General features: G+C 45.8%; 1 protein-coding gene across 4 annotated transcripts in view; it reads left to right on the plus strand.

Moving 5' to 3' along the window:
• CIPC (CLOCK interacting pacemaker) overlaps positions 1 to 14,965 on the plus strand; it is a 20,399-nt gene extending 5,434 nt beyond the window's left edge. For 3 of the 4 annotated variants that reach the window (XM_030319648.1, XM_030319650.1, XM_030319649.1), the window contains exons 2-4: positions 1,627 to 1,816; positions 7,339 to 7,508; positions 11,298 to 14,965. In XM_030319648.1, the coding sequence (XP_030175508.1) occupies positions 1,681 to 1,816; positions 7,339 to 7,508; positions 11,298 to 12,191 (1,200 nt within the window). In that variant the 5' untranslated portion in view covers positions 1,627 to 1,680 and the 3' untranslated portion in view covers positions 12,192 to 14,965. The other variant, XM_030319653.1, reaches the window with a different exon arrangement.
• Positions 14,966 to 16,480: the final 1,515 nt, after the last annotated feature.

Genomic DNA, 16,480 nt, shown 5'->3' on the forward strand with positions numbered 1-16,480 from the left:
GGGCGGCCTTGTTAAAATATCTGGAATGTTCCCGGCCTCTGCCAGCCCTTTGAAGGGCTCATTTGTCTCATTCTTTGCACTGTTAGCCAAGTTCTAGGTCTGCTGTGGACCAGTTGTGTGTCAGTGGGGCAAGTGTAGGCTTCTTCAGCTTTTCGGGGCTCCTACTTGTGCATGTGACAGCCCACCCGGCATCTCCACCTGGATGGCCCACAGCCACTACTCTATGTGACCAAGACTGGAACAGCCTAGCCACCCCACCCAATCTCTTTTGTGCTCTTCTTGGGCTGCTTATCTTAGGAAGTGGTACCACCATCTACACCCCCAACATGCAGTCACCAAGCCCCAAGTCTTCCTCCTGCATACGTCTCCGGTCTGTTCACTTCTCTCCATTTCCATTGCCACCACTTTAATCCACCTGGCTACCGGGGCAGTATCTGAATGACCTCAGCGCCTCTCTTGCCTCTCTCCACTTGAATCTCAGTTCAGCATCCAAAATGCTTTTAAGATGCTGACCTGATCATGGGTCATAAGGCACTGCCTGTCCGGCCCTCACCAATCCCTCGAGGCACAAGTGCATGGCCTTCAACCCTCCCCCCCCCCCCCCCCCCCCCCACCATTCACTGTGCTCTGGCCTCCCTGGCCTCTCAACTCTTTGAATGTGTCAGACTCTTTGCACCTTTAGGGCCTTCTCACTTCTACACCCCACCCAGCCCCCTTTCCCTGGCTTCTCCAGATCCTGGGCTACATGTCACTTCCTCAGGAAAGCCTTCTTTTGCCCAGTCCCCTCAGACTGTCAGCCCCTCCCTTTCATAGCTATTATCAAATAGTAATTAAGTAATTGTGGGATTGGTTGATTAATGTCTGGCTGGCTATTTAGACCGCAAGCTCCAGGAAGGCAGAGACCATGTCTGTTCTATTCACTTTGTACTGGTCCTAGCCCAATGCCTGCTTCATAGTGGGCACCTGATAAGTATTTCTAAATGACTGAGTATAACTTAGCTGAGCCTCACCTTCCTTCTCTGTAAAATGGAATAGCAACCGAGGAGGACATTAACAGCAATAATGTCGTGTGTGGACTTGTGTAGAATCGAAGCACAGTTATATATGATCTTACTTTCGTGCAGAAAAGTTCTTGTACGTAGCTTGTATGAGGAGCTGTGTTTACTCTGTTTAGTACCTCACCCAAAGAAGTGAAAGGTTCATTGGAGCAACTGTGTTACGGGAGGTGGCAGCCCAGAGCCTGCCAGTGCACGCTGGGAAAGCAAGCCTTGTCCGAGGTGGGCATTACCTCTCCTCACTCCCTCAGGGAGCAGGGGGAGTTGCCCCTTCCAAAAAGCCTAATCAAGTGTGCCTTTGTTCACAGTTTACAAAGCTTCCACTGAGTGTGGTTTGTGTGCCCTGAATTCGTAATGGAATTTGAGGGCAGGAGAGGACAGTGAACCTTCTTTTGGGTGGAAACCGTTCTAGTGTTTAGCAAACTTGAAGGCTTTGTAAGCTGAGACCTCTGGGAAAATTCAGAGGAAGTGGGCGAGGCCAGTGTTCTTTGCCCTTCCTTTCCTCACCGTTTGGATCACCTGTTTCAGCTCTCCAGGCAGTGTCTTCTTATGTAATTGTTGTGTCTCACAGGGCAATCCAGATGAAAGACAGGACTTGATGAATCCACTTCTAACCCGGTAAAACATGGAGAGGAAAAACCCACCCAGAGAGAGCCCCAGAAGACTCTCGGCCAAACTGGGCAAAGGCACAGAGATGAAGAAAGTGGCTCGTCAGCACGGCATGGCAGCTGCTGAGTCAGATAAGGACTCTGGATTTTCAGGTTAAAAATACCTTATTCCTTCCACATTGTGATGAATGATTTGCCTGAAAAACGCCCTCCCTAGAATTCATTTGTGTGATAAAGGTGGGAAGCTTTCATGTACAAGATAAATAAGTCTCTGATCTCTTAAAATGGTAATTCTGGTGCCACATGGTGGGCCACTTACCCAGCAGAGTCACTGGGGTTAGTTCTGAAGGAATGGTCTGACATCTTTTTCCAGTGCAGACTCTCAACTTTAAACCTTACATTTCCAGCCGTTGCAGTTAGTGGGGAAAAAATATTTAAATACTGGTAATTCTGTTGTCTGAGCTCCTTTTTTATAGGAACAGCTACCTTGCTGGAAAAAAATTACTGCTGTATGCTGTCTCCATGTAGCAAACGAAACAGGAGTATGTGATTTAAGACAGCTGTTTTTACTAAGAAAGTAATTTGCCGTGTTTAAAAACATTTCCCCGCCACAACCCATCCCTGCCAGTACCTGTGCGTTTGTATTTGGGCTTGGAGAGCCTCAGTTCCAAACTTGAGAATCTACTAGAGACAAGAAAGTAGAACGGTTTTCCTCATTAGTTTGTTTCAAACCTTATCTGAAAGGGCTAGCTGCATATGCAGTGAATCATTTAATTTTGTGCCCGGCACTTCTGTTTCCACATTTGAGTGTTTCAGTGACTTGACTATGGCTCTGGGGGCAACATTTTTGGTCCAGAGGATGCAGAGAGATGAAGCCAGGGGATTCTGGCTGGGTCAGCATCCTGAGAGCAGAGCCCTCCCCGAGAGGAAGATTTATGTTATCCAGCTTCACAGAGACTTATCAATCCATCTTGTTGATTTATTAATTTATAGTGAGAAATGCAGCTGTTAGGAAAATTAGAACTCTCTCATCCCTAGAGGGGTGTGTTTTCTGCCTGTAGGCATGCTGCACGAGAAGCCAAATTATAAATAGACAGTTGCTCAGACAGGAACAGAACACCAGCCAATCGAAGGACTAGAATAGGGACAGTCCAGTGAAGGGAGGGCCAGCTTATAGCCCTTTGGGTTTTTCTTCTCTCTCAGCATTGTTTCCCAAGCTTGACTCATCACAAGGCTCATCTGAGGTTCTTGTTAAAAATACCAGTCACCACCATCCAGGTATATACTGATTCCCCTGAGGTAATCAATTGCTGAAGGAATTTCATCAGTGTTATTTATTTAATTAGCAGCATGCCTTCTCAAGACTCACAAGGGAATCGGTGTACCTCCTGAGTAATGATAATGACGTTAACATTTATATAGAATTTACCATAGAAGTTCTATATAACCAATGGCTGGCCCTGATGAATAATGTTTGCCAGTTTCCATGATGTGTATACTCTCACCAGCACCAATTAATTTCAGGCTACTAATAAGATGTTACTGAATATGGGGATGGGAGGATTTGGGGAACTAGAAAACATGTATACCACCAGTCCTTATGAGCTGGTAAGAACCAGCTGCAGCCCATCGCTGCATAGATCACAGTTCACGTACAATAAATCATAATAACTATCCTGTGAGAAAGTATTATGTTCCCCATTTTACAGATGAGGAAACTGAGGCATAGAAAGATTACATAATTTCCAGTATCATGCAACTGGTCAGTGGTAGAGCTGGATTTGAATCCAGGGACATGTGTTTCCAGAGGCCCTACCTTTCGATACCATTGCCCAGTATTCTGGAAAGCTCTGGTGAAATTCTTTAGGTCAGTGTCAGCCAAATCCACCTCATTTATCATTTATTCACTCAGTGATTGATTAGGAGTAGTCAGTGATGGGGAATACACTTTGGCTGGGATGCTCACAGTTGCGACACTGGAATGCAAATATTCTGTGTGGGGACTAAAATAAACCTACATTTGGTGTGACTAACACGCTGCTGTGTGATAAAGTTGTACTTCCATAGGACAGTCAGAAGGTTCCGTTGCTTTGGCATTCCATACATACTGAGCTTTAGCCAAAGCTGCTGATCAGGGAATGGGCTAAGCTTATGGTGGAAGTTTGGGTGGGCTCCTGGAAATGTGTGTAGTTCTGTTATCTGGATGGTAAGAATATTGTCCTGGATTAAGCTGAGGTTACTCCAGCCAGACTTCTGTTGGTTAGGATAATGTATGAGTTTGCTAGGACTGCCACAACGGAGTGTCGTAAATTGGGCGGCTCAGAAAACAAATTTATTGTCTCACAGTTCTGGAGGGGAGAAGTCCAAGATCATGGTTCCTGGTGGACAGGGTTCATTTTCTCGGGGCTGTGAGAGAGGAAAAAAAAAAGAAAATACTGATCACCAGACCCCTCTCCTGGAGATTGTGATAGCAAGGGTCTGGGGGAGGGCCTTCAGGAAAGGTGGATTTTATTTTATTTTATTTTTTTACAAGTGTTTCTGGTGATTTCTGTGATCAGACTGGTTTGGGAAACATCGTAGGCCTAATACCTCTTACTTTTATTATCATGTTTGGTTTTCGTCCTTTTTTCTTACTGTGAAGGTAATGCGTGCTCATTGAGGAAGCTTAGAAATTTAGGAACATGCAAAGAAGAAACGAAACATTCTCCATAATCCTATCATCTATTATTCCCAATATGTTGACATTTCAGGATACCGTTCGACAACCTCAACCTTGTCAGGCCGGTTGTTCGGTAGTATGTCCCAAAGTCTGGGGCATAGTTTTTCTGATAGTTTCCTTATTGTCTATGTAGAAGTGCTTTCAGAAGCATTGAGTTGTTCAGACACAAGATGATATTAAAAATAATCTAACTCATTATGCCCCCGAAAATGGTCCCAGTGGATGCCTCCGGCCGCTCCTGGGCCAGGTGCCAGTGAGTTAGTTCAAGGAGTTATTGTTCCAGTTACCTGGGAGTGTGATGTGATTTGTAAAACCAAGGTAGTTTTTCCCATTGTAATTACTTTTCCATATTTAATTATTCCCATTTTAGTTATTTCCCCAACTTTGTATTTTGAAAAACTTCAAATCTACACAAAAGTGAGTGAATGTCACAAATGTCTTTCATTCAGATCCACTGAGTGATATCATTTTGCCATATTGCTCTCTCTATACACAAGCACACCTCTTTATACACACACATAAATATATATATAATATAATCTAAACGTGTATGTGTAAAAAATGTATTTATGTACTGAACTATTTGAAAGTAAGTCGCAAACACTTGACCCTTTGTCCATAACTACTTAAGTACAAATCTCCAAAAAGAATAACCTTCTGTATAATTATAATATCATTGTCGTAACCGAGAATTTTCACCTTGATGTAGTTATTAATGAGCTAGAGTCCATATTCCGATTTTCCCCATTGTCTCAATAATGCCCTTTGTTTGTCTTTTTGTGTATTTGTTGGTTTTGGATCCAGGATGCAGTTGAGGATTGGGCATTTCATTTAGTTGTCCTTTTTAGTCTTATGTAGTCTAGAACAGCTTTCTCATCTTGCCTTGCCTTTTTTTCCCTTCCCTTCTTTCCTTTGTTTTCTTTTTTAATCACAGTGACATTTTTTTCAAGTTTATTTTATTTATTTGAGAGAGAACATGAGCAGGGGAGGGGCAGAGAGAGAGGGAGTGAAAGAATCCCAAGCAGGCTCTCAGTGCAGAGCCTGACGCGGGGCTCAAACCCATAAACTGTGAAATCATACCCTGAGCCAAAGTCGGACTCAGCCAACTGAGTCACCCAGGCGCTACAATGACAGTGACATTTTTTAAGGAGCTAGCCTGTTGTTTTGTAGAATGTCTCACTCTCTGGATTTTTCTGGTGTTTTCCCCATTATTTGAATCAGGATAAACATTTCCTTTTTACCAGAGTACTACATTTTTGATGTTACATCCTTCCCATCGCAACACATGATGAGACTCCTAAATTTGTCTTATTCTTGATGAAGCCCTGGCTGATCACTTGTTTAAGGTAGTGTGTAAGCCTGTACCAGATTTCTCTATCGTAAAAGTATCCTTTTCTCTTTGTAATTAGAACGTAATTTATGGGATGATACTTGGAGACTGTGTGACTCTCCTGTTTCCCCAAAACTCTTGACCAGTGGTTTTTGCAACCACCACTGATTATCCTTAGCTGAATCAGTTGCTACATTTGTGGCTTAAAAAGGGTGATCTGATTTTATCGTTCCTTGTACATTTTATTAGCTGACACTCTTCTGTAAAGAAGAGTTTGTCCTCCTTTTTTGAGTATCGCTATGGATGCATGGAATTCTTTTGTAATTCAGTCTGTCAATCCTATATGATTGTTCTTTTTGATACTCAAATCGTCCCAAGTTTGGCCAGTGGAAGCTCCTTCTTGATAGTTCCTGTGTCTTTTTGACTTGACCGCATTTATGTTTGAACACTTCCTTGCTTTTGGGGACAATAAGACGTCCAGGCTCATCTTGTACTTTTTACTGCCAAAGACTTGAATTGAACTCACCTGTGACATTTAGAAACCAAGATCCATCCACTAGGTATGCATTTTGCTTTTGAGGTCCTTTGTTTCTGGCCATGGTTCTTAACTAGAGGCACATGTTTGGATTACTTGTGCTTTGTGAAAATCCACTTCCTGGGCACCAGATAAATCAGTTCGGCAGATTGAGGGGAGGACCCCGACATCTGTAAATTCTAAAAAGCATCACGAGAGATTCTGATTAAATGCAAGTGTTGACAGTTACACTCATTTAAATTATAGTCACATTTCGGTCCTGCCTCATCCAAATTACTCTGAGATTCTTGATGAGCATTTAGTGTATTCCCAGACTCCTCACTAGCAGGGTTATAGCAATCTCTTGGTTTACTCTAGCAGGTAGCTAATTAAGTCTTTTTTGTATGGATTTCCCGTAGGGCAGCCTTATCTTCTTTACCGTAGAGAGCAGCGTCTTTCTATCACCGGTTGTGCAGGGTCCCTAGGAGGCACACTCAGCATGCATTTAGGACACCCACAAGAGAGGTGCTTAACTGGGTGGAGGTGGGTAACAAAGACACATTTCAAATTTCAGCTCTGATGAGCTTACCCAGAAGTGTACAATTAGAAAACTTAGGATGGAGCTGTTTACATTTCAGCATGGATGTAAGTTTGGAGGTTTACAGGTTCATTTTGTTTTTATTATCGTAACTCTATTTTGTGGTGCCCAGAGCCTCTAAAGGTCTTAATCCTGCCCCAGGTCACGCATGTACTCCGTTCCCCTTTCAGCAACAGATTCTTGAAGGTAATGCTCTCGCTCTGAAGCCTTCAACCCATTTCTCCTGAGGTGGTGATGATTACTTTCACATACACCTTAACTGATGCAAGTTCTGGTCTGTAATAGAGTTAGAAAGGAAGCCTGCTGTCCTAGGGCAGGGATTCTTAATCTTTGGGGATAGGAGGGATTCCATTGAGAATACAATGAAAGCTAAAGACCCATTCAGAAAAATTCACAAAAACTTCTATCACAAATGTTCTATTCCATTTCAAGATGTCTGTTGACTCCTTTGAAGGTCTGCTTAAGAGCCCCTCGCCTAGATCCTAAGTGAACTGACCACTCTTCTGCCCACCAGATGGGAGCTCAGAATGTCTGAGCTCGGCAGAGCAGATGGAATCCGAGGACATGCTGAGCGCCTTAGGCTGGGGCCGGGAAGACAGGCCAAGGCAGAACTCCAAGACTGCAGGCAGTGCCTTCCCTGCACTGTCCCCGATGGTTGTCATGAAGAACGTGCTGGTCAAACAGGTGAGGGGGACTACTATCTCCTGCCGTCTCTGCACGGGAATGTTCCCGAGCTTCCTGCGTGCCCTGCCTCTCCCTATCTGCCCAGGAGAGATTTTAGAAGTAGACCGCCAGTGCCACACCGATGCACACTTCTGTCCTGGGGAGACGATGTTTCCTTTCAACTACTGACAGTGTTTTCCACAGGACCACAGCGGTCATGACACGTGTTCCCATTTTCCAGACGGCAGGCCTACTTCATTTCTATATTCCTAGTTTGTCCAAAAGGACCCCAGCTTTCTTTAGTCACAGATAAAGGAATGAAGCAGTAATGTCGTCACTTTCTTAATGTTTTATTTATTTTTGAGACAGAGAGAGACAGAGCATGAGCAGGGGAGGGGCAGAGAGAGAGGGAGACACAGAATCTGAAGCAGGTTCCAGGCTCCGAGCTGTCAGCACAGAGCCCGACACGGGGCTCGAACCCACAGACCGTGAGATCATGACCTGAGCCGAAGTCGGACGCTCAACCGACTGAGCCACCCAGGCACCCCTGTCGTCACTTTTCTGGTGCATTCTAACGTTTGACAGAAGTGAGGGTAGCAACAAAAGAATCTCTTTTTAATTTGAATTGCCCCTGAATTGAGGAATGAAAGGTGTATTTATTTGTTTGAGAAGTAGGGGCGATTTCCATGTTCTCCCAAAGCCATGTCATTAGTGAGAAAGCAGCTCTTTGGTTTGGGTGTGGCCATCCCAGCAGCCTCCACACAGCATTGTTGTGGCATTGAAAAATACCCTGCTTTGGGCTTTATTATATAACTATGCATATTGTGTGATTATTGTCTGGATATGAAAGAAGAGAAGATTTAGATGACAATGTAAGCTAAGACCCAGTGTTTGAAACAGAGAATTCAATCATGTGAATTTTGTCAAAGAACATTTAACCTTACCCTCCTTTGCTCTAAAACATACCAGTTCTCGCATGGGTCCATTCGTTGATGAGGCTGCTTGAAACTAGTGACGTTTGAAATCTGGCTTTGTGTTGTGGACCTTCCCACCTTAGGCAGAAGAACATGGCTAGAGCCTCACAGGAAACCCTAAGATCTTAACTGTTTACCTAGTAGTTGTTACAGAGGAACACAAACTGATTTTCAACAAGGCAACCTAGTGACTCTGGGAAAAGAATTTGAAGATTTTTACTTGGCAGATCGTATCTCAGCTGGAAGCATAGTTCCCCTTACTGAAATGAAGAGAGAAAATAAAGACATGACACGGAGCCCAAATGAGACTGTCCAGGCCCCACCAGTGCCGCCTGCTTCTCAGGGCTTCCTTTCTCCGGGGCTCTTTTTCTCCCTGCCTTCCTCTCTTGTTCCCTTAGCTCTTTCTGGTGTGTCTGTGTTTATACGCCTTCTTTGTTGTAGGCGAGGCTGGCAGCTCCCGGAGCTGAGAACAGCCCACGGGTGAGGAGTGAGTAGGCTTTTCCGGCAGAGCTGCATTCTTCAGGACAAAGACCTCCTCGAAGGCTGCTGGGCTGGATCAGGAGATTGGAGGCCCAGGGGGCAGGCTGACCTAGTGGAGTAGTCTAGGAGTTTTGTTTTGTTGTTTTTTCGTATGTGCTAGAATCTGGCACATTCCAAAATTAAAATAATTATACGCTTAAAAAAAAAATCTCTTCATATTGTGTAATGTCTTGATTATTGCTGCTTGCTTTTAGGTATTTTTCTTTTGAGGGTCTGATTCCATTTCTGCCGCTGGCCCATGTGATCTTGCACGTAATTACTCAACCACCGTGGACTTCAGTTTGCTCATCTTTAACGTGGAGGCTTTATGTGAAATGTGCTGAGATCGTATCCAAGCTGAAAATCTTGTCCTGTGTTTCCTCAGATGATTTCAACGTGAATAATACATTGTAAAATCTAGGAATGAGGACAAATGAGCTAAGTATCTGTTAGGGCAGTGGGCATACAGCAGCGGTAAGAGCCGTCCACTGAAATCATCTTGGGAAAGCAATGAGTTGGATCTTGTCTGGATCCATTTGCCTTGTGGGGCTATTCTTAGGGCACGAGTGACTAGCGGGACAGCCTGAAGTTTTGCTTCTGACTGGGCTAGCCTGACCTCTACTTCAGAAGACCCCTAATTTTGGATCTCTGACAGGGAAGTGTGGCTGCTGGGCCTAGCATTGCTTACACGTACTCCCGGCTATGTTTGAACACCAAGTGGGCCCCAGAATGGGCTCTCCGGGTAATCCTAGCCTTTGTACAAATGAACTATAGTTGAATTTGGCCTCAAGTTCCTAGCCAGGCATCCAAGAAGCTGAAACGTGTGCAAAATGGTGGGCAGATGTGGGAAGACAGTCCATAGCTTTCTTCAGATAACTCAAATGACCCCACCAGGGATAAGAACCTTTGTCGGGTTCTCTCTCTTCCTAGCCTCGTCACCACTCCTATCTTTGGGACCAAGTTGGAAGTAGACTGGCTTTTGAATATTAGAGACAAGTAGCCATGCCCTTCTTTAATAGGCTTCCATCCGGATCAGTACGTGAAGAATAAAAGTGTATGATTGAGGAGTAAGATAACAAAAGCAGAGTTAGAGAATGGTTAGGCTGGGTTTTAGAGTCAGACCCAGGATGGAATCCTAGCTCCGTCACTTAGTAGCTTGGAGGCTTAAAGCAAGCCGTTTCCACTTTCTGAGCTTCCATTTCTTATTTATGAAAGGAGACAGTAAGGACCACATGGGTTGTTAGGGAGATTAAATGGAAGCACCCCCAGAAACCATCACACACAGTGCCAACCCCTAGTAAGTACGAGGTAAGCACTGTTCGCTTGAGTGGCTTTCTGGTTGCTGGGGCATCACTGACTTCAAAAACAGGGGCCCTGACAACGTGTAACTTTCTAATCAGAAGTCGGTTTCAGGGGGCGCCTGGGTGGCTCAGTCGGTTGGGCGTCCGACTTCAGCTCAGGTCACGATCTCGCGGTCCGTGAGTTCGAGCCCCGCGTCGGGCTCTGGGCTGATGGCTCAGAGCTTGGAGCCTGCTTCCGATTCTGTGTCTTCCTCTCTCTCTGCCCCTCCCCTGCTCATGCTCTGTCTCTCTCTGCCCCAAAAATAAATAAACGTTAAAAAAAAAAAGTCGGTTTCAGGTAGAAGAGGTTCCAGGTATAACCAAATGAAGACAGACTTTGGCCTGAAGACACATTTGTAGGCTTGAGACTAGTACACTTCAACTTACGCCAGGCACTTGTACTCGCCCATATTTTAATTGCCTCAGTTGTGACCTTAACCATGTCATGGCTTCACCTACCTACAATTTCTTTTTCTCAGTGATAGCACTTGAATAAAAACCGGTATTTCCTTCAGTGTTCCCGTAAGTAGGCTTAAAAAACAACAGCCCAGGGGCGCCTGGGTGGCGCAGTCGGTTAAGCGTCCGACTTCAGCCAGGTCACGATCTCGCGGTCCGTGAGTTCGAGCCCCGCGTCCGGCTCTGGGCTGATGGCTCAGAGCCTGGAGCCTGTTTCCGGTTCTGTGTCTCCCTCTCTCTCTGCCCCTCCCCCATTCGTGCTCTGTCTCTCTCTGTCCCAAAAAAATAAATAAACGTTGAAAAAAAAAATAAATAAAATAAAAAACAACAGCCCAATGATAGCAGCCTCAGATGGATTTTCCAGCCACTTTTCCGGTCGGGTTCTCTAGAAGGGCTCCCCCCCCCCCCGCCATGTGAGGAAGCCCCGTAGTTGAAATCGTTACAAGCATCCGGCAGAAGGCCGCAGCCCCTCTCCTTTCGGCGGGTCACAGTAGCGTGCCGCTCTTTTCCTTTGTTTTCAGGGCGGCAGCTCGTCCCAGCTCCAGTCGTGGACCGTCCAGCCCTCCTTCGAAGTGATCTCGGCTCAGCCACAGCTGCTGTTCCTCCATCCGCCCGCGCCCGCTCCCGTCAGCCCATGTCACGCCGGCGAGAAAAAGTCGGACTCCAGGAACTACTTGCCCATTCTAAATTCTTACACCAAAATAGCCCCCCACCCGGGCAAAAGGGGCCTTTCCCTCAGCCCGGAAGAAAGAAGGGAAAACGGGGTGCAGAAGAAAGTCTGCACGGAGAGACTTGGGCCGAGCTTGTCTTCCAGTGAGCCCACCAAGCCTGGTGCCGCGCCACCCGGGCCCCCCGCGCCGGCACCCCCAGGCGCCAAGCTCGCCGCGGACTCCGCCCCGCAGGGTGTGCCCTCCCTGGTGGCAGGCGGGAGCCCACAGACTCTTCAGCCCGTGTCCAGCAGCCACGTGGCCAAAGCCCCCAGCCTGACCTTTGCCTCCCCCGCCAGCCCCGTCTGCGCGTCAGACAGCACTCTGCATGGCCTGGAGAGCAGCTCCCCGCTGTCGCCGCTGTCAGCCAGCTATGGCTCGCCTCTGTGGGCCGCGGAGCACCTGTGCCGCAGCCCCGACCTCTTCGCGGAGCAGCGGCGGAGCAAGCACAGGCGCTTCCAGAATACCCTGGTGGTCCTGCACAAGTCCGGTCTGCTGGAGATCACTCTGAAAACCAAGGAGTTGATTCGTCAGAACCAGGCGACTCAGGCGGAGCTAGACCAGCTGAAGGAGCAGACCCAGCTGTTTATAGAGGCCACCAAGAGCAGGGCTCCTCAGGCCTGGGCCAAGCTGCAGGCATCGTTAACATCGGGCTCTAGTCGTGCCGGCAGCGACCCAGAAGCCTTCTCTGACCACCCAGACATGTAACACAGGAGGCGTATTTCCCTGTTACTTGAGCGGTTCTTTTTAACTCTTGCGGTTTCTACTCCTGTTTCCCAGAGCTTATGTAAGAGCTTTTCCTTCTGAACTTAAACCGTTTGGCAGTTCACTTACGAAGCCACATGCCAGGACCTGGCTGTCTTAACCTGTGGTCTGTGCACAGTTTACACACGTCTCCGTTCTTCTGAGGACCTCGGATGCGGAGTGTCCTCGAGTCCCCCTTAACTTAGCCTGCAGGCTGGTAGATGGGTCACGGGGCAAAGCAGGCGAGCTGGTTGTGTGGGGCTCTTCTGGCTGCCACCTCCCACCATCCCACTCACTGTGATCAAGGGCACAGTGACAGGGATGAGTCCACAGAGTGACATCTGTCAAACCAGGGAGTAGGTGACATAAGGATCCCTTTGTGGATCTCCTCATGGATATCTTATGCACAGAGAAAAATATGAGGTGTGCTCATGTTCCACGAGGCATCGTGCCATTTGGGTGAAAACTAAAATGCCATGGGCACAGGTTGGGCCGAGGGTGTAGGCGCTTAATCATGTGAAGCTTTGTCTTCCTCAACTGGAAAGTCAAGGGGAGAGAAGGGTAGCACCATTGAACTCTTACACTTTAGTTCCAAGCCAGATTTCTCTTCACTTAAACTGGTAGGCAAAATACTTCAGATTTTTAAAGTATGGAATAGATTCGGTACCATCTGGAATTATAATTGCTGAATTGCTTTTTTTTTTTTCTTTCTTTTTTTTTTTTTTGACTTAGACTCTGAAGAAAGTAGACATGGCCAGCATCTCTTGATTGGGAGCTGGAAGATTCTGGAAATTTGTGCTTCCCCCACCCCCTCTTTTGAAACAGTGCAACCTGTTGTATGTATGAAAATCTCCAAGGTAGCTTCGTGGTTCCTAAGAATGGATGTAAGTTAACCCCTCTGCTGCCACTTTTTTTTTTTTTCCTTTTGTTTTTGTCAAACAGGAAAGAAATGATTACTGAGCTTGGTAAACTTTGAATTAAAACCATCCTGAGGTCATGACACAGAAGTCCCCAAAATATTGGAGACCATTCTTTGTACCGATTTTATTTTCATACCCAAAGTTTTCGTTTGTCGCCTGTCACAGTGACGTGGAGCGATGTGGGGCGGAGTCTTCTGTGTTGCCTACGTGCATTAGATATCGGCAGCAAAGCCAGAGGTGTGGTGTTGGTTATTTGAAGTTCATCTAGAAATGGAGGGTGTGATAAGAATTTCCAGATGATCCCGATTCTTTTGGCTTCGTGCTAAAGGTAAATGGGATTTCTAAGTAGTAGCATTTCAGACTTTTTATCCTTTCATCTAAAAATGTTGAAAAATCTTGAAATTTTGAAATTTCAGATCTTGAAATTTGAAATGTTGAAAAATCATCTTGAAAAATCTATGTACAAATTATCTTAAGAAGAAGTTCTGTATGACCAGCTTCGTCTTTTCTGCACTAAAATGTTCTTGAAGTTTTACCAAGGCCAGAAGCTAATGCTCAGATTTACCAGGTAGTTGTTAACTGTAACATGGTTTTGAAATGACAAGACTTCAGATTGCCCACACTTTGTTGTCCACCATGTATGATTTACATACGGCTGACCAATTTAGAAATAGCTTGGTAAAATCTCTACACTCTCCTGATCCAGGGCAGAATTACTACCTGCCATTTACTTTCTGAAAAAGAGTTTCAAAATCCCAGCAAATGTGTCTTTAAGCAGACCCTCGGCTCCTTTGAATATTCTCCTCTTGGCCCACTCCCTTTGCCTCCCCTGAATCTGTGCTGCTACGACAGCCCTGCTCTGCGCACCATGCTAGGAAGCTTCCTTTTTGGCAGAATATGTTGGCAGCAAAGCTAGAGAGACAGGTGGATTCAGAAAAGCCTGGGCACCAGTCATGAGTCTTACTGAGTGTCAAAAATCTGAACATACTTGCTGAGAACCAAATTTATTCCATCAGAAAAACCCTCTGTGGAGCTATAAGCCTCTTGGACTCTTCTTCCTAGATCAGGGTTTGCATTTCCCTTCCTGTTATGGTAAAAGATGATGAGAGCCATCATCGATCTGCACTGCTGAGTGGCAGGGCGAAGCAGCACCTCCCCGGCTCTTCTCTGATCGTGTGACTTAGTGTTGGAAGTCGCTCTAGGCTGTTAGCATGGGTGTTCCTTCCCTCGTGGAGCTGTAAGCAGATGAAGCCAAATAGGGAAGCTAGTTCTTGGAAGAAAAAGTCCGTTGAGGCTCCCAGACGTTTGGGGCCAGAAGCCAGATCGGCAAATGGAGGAACCTCGGAGTAGACCAGAAAGATCTCCATTGGTTGCACACGGCTGTAAGTAGGAATGGTCTTAGAGAGCATGCTTTGATCTGGTATGAACTACTGTGGCAGGGCTGCTGGCTTCTGAAGGCGAGAAGCAATTCTTAGTTCAGACCAACCCTTAAAGAGAACTTTTGGCAGATTTTTTGGCCATGTTGAAACACATCTAGAAAAAGCTGCTGGTTGAATTGGCTATGGGAATGGAGTTTAATAACATTTGTAATTTATTACAGTCGTTGCTTTTTATTGATTACAGTATTGTCTGACTTTACTATGAGTCCTTCAACAGAAAAGTAACCCTTGTGCATATATTGAAGTGTTTTTCCTGCTATGAATTCTTTAGGGTAGAGATTTATTTACCAAATGTGAATTCTTTTGAGGAAGTATGAAGTTTTGTAGAAATCGACTGTGAAATGTCAGAGAAAAATAAAAGTCACTTACTTGAAAACTATCCGGCCTTTTTGCTTTATAACTGCTTAAAAAATACTAAGCAAAATCTAGAGTAAGTACATTTGACCCTTGAATAACATGGGTTTGAACTGACCCGCTTACCCACGGATTTCTTTCGATAAGTACAGTACCGTGCTGCAAATGTCACTTCCTTGTGGTTTTAATAACACTTCCTTCCCTCTAGCTTACTTAATTGTAAGAATACAGTATATAATACATATAACACATAAAATAGGTGTTAATCGACTCTATTACTGGGAAGGCTTCCGGTCAACAGTAGGCTTTTAGTATTTAAGTTTTGGGGGATGCGCGGATTTTCAACTGCGGGGGGGTCGGCACCCCTCAGCCCCATGTTGTTCAAGGCTCAACTGTATTTGAATTAAGTTTCAAACATATGTACTCCTGTCATTTGGGAATGTTGGGATCAGATACTGAACCGGTGTGAACTTAAAAGGAAATGAAGGCGATCTTAATGCATATGAAAGTCCCATGTTACCTGGCATCTTAGAAGTTTATATTGGGTAGGTTGGGAGGAGTAAGAGGAGAATACAGTCCAGTGGTTTCTTTCTTCCTTTTTAATGTTTATTTTTAAGAGAGAGAGTGTGAGTGGGGGTGGAGCAGAGAGCGAGGGAGACACAGAATCCAAAGCAGGCTCCAGGCTCCGAGCTGTCAGCACAGAGCCTGACACGGGGCTGGAACCCACGAACCGTGAGATCATGACCTGAGCCGAAGTCGGATGCTTAACCAACTGAGCCACCTAGGCGCCCCTCCTTCTTCTGATCTGGCACTTTCACAAATGTCAAAACTACAGTTGCCTGCTGGGATAAACTAAAACCACATGAAATGAAGTTCTTCCTACAACAGAAGTCCTTAGCAAGTACAACTCCAAGCCTCCCTCTGTGCTTCTTAGAGTTCATTCCTAACACTCGGCTCCTCCCTGTTCCCCAAGGCCAGTCAAGCCGTCCCTCCCCAGAGTTTTGTTTTTTTTTTTAATTTTTTTTTTAACATTTTTATTTATTTTTGAGACAGGGAGAGACAGAGCATGAACAGGGGAGGGTCAGAGAGAGGGAGACACAGAATCCGAAACAGGCTCCAGGCTCTGAGCCGTCAGCACAGAGCCCGACGCGGGGCTCGAACTCACGGACTGTGAGATCATGACCTGAGCCGAAGTCGGCCGCTCAACCGACTGAGCCACCCAGGTGCCCCCCTCCCCAGAGTTTTAAGACGCTGCAAAACTACGAGCTTATCCTCATGTAAAGGCCTAGAGGGTTGATTCCAGAGTCTAATTCTTAGAGCATTATTTCTGTCCTACACAATTTTCTAAGTAACTTTAAAATATACAGCTATACGACCCTTTAAATGAAATGTCAAGATGGCTAGAGGAGGCCCCTCCTGAAACTGACAGCCATCCTTGCATCTGAGTGGCACTGAGAGAGGCAGACCACACACAGTGGATCTCAGGAGGCTAAGGTAAGTGAGGTTGAGTTTGTGGCCCCGGTCCCTTGGCCTGATTCCT

The sequence above is a fragment of the Lynx canadensis genome, chromosome B3 (genome assembly GCF_007474595.2).
Source record: "Lynx canadensis isolate LIC74 chromosome B3, mLynCan4.pri.v2, whole genome shotgun sequence".
In the NCBI taxonomy this organism is placed as follows: domain Eukaryota; kingdom Metazoa; phylum Chordata; class Mammalia; order Carnivora; family Felidae; genus Lynx; species Lynx canadensis.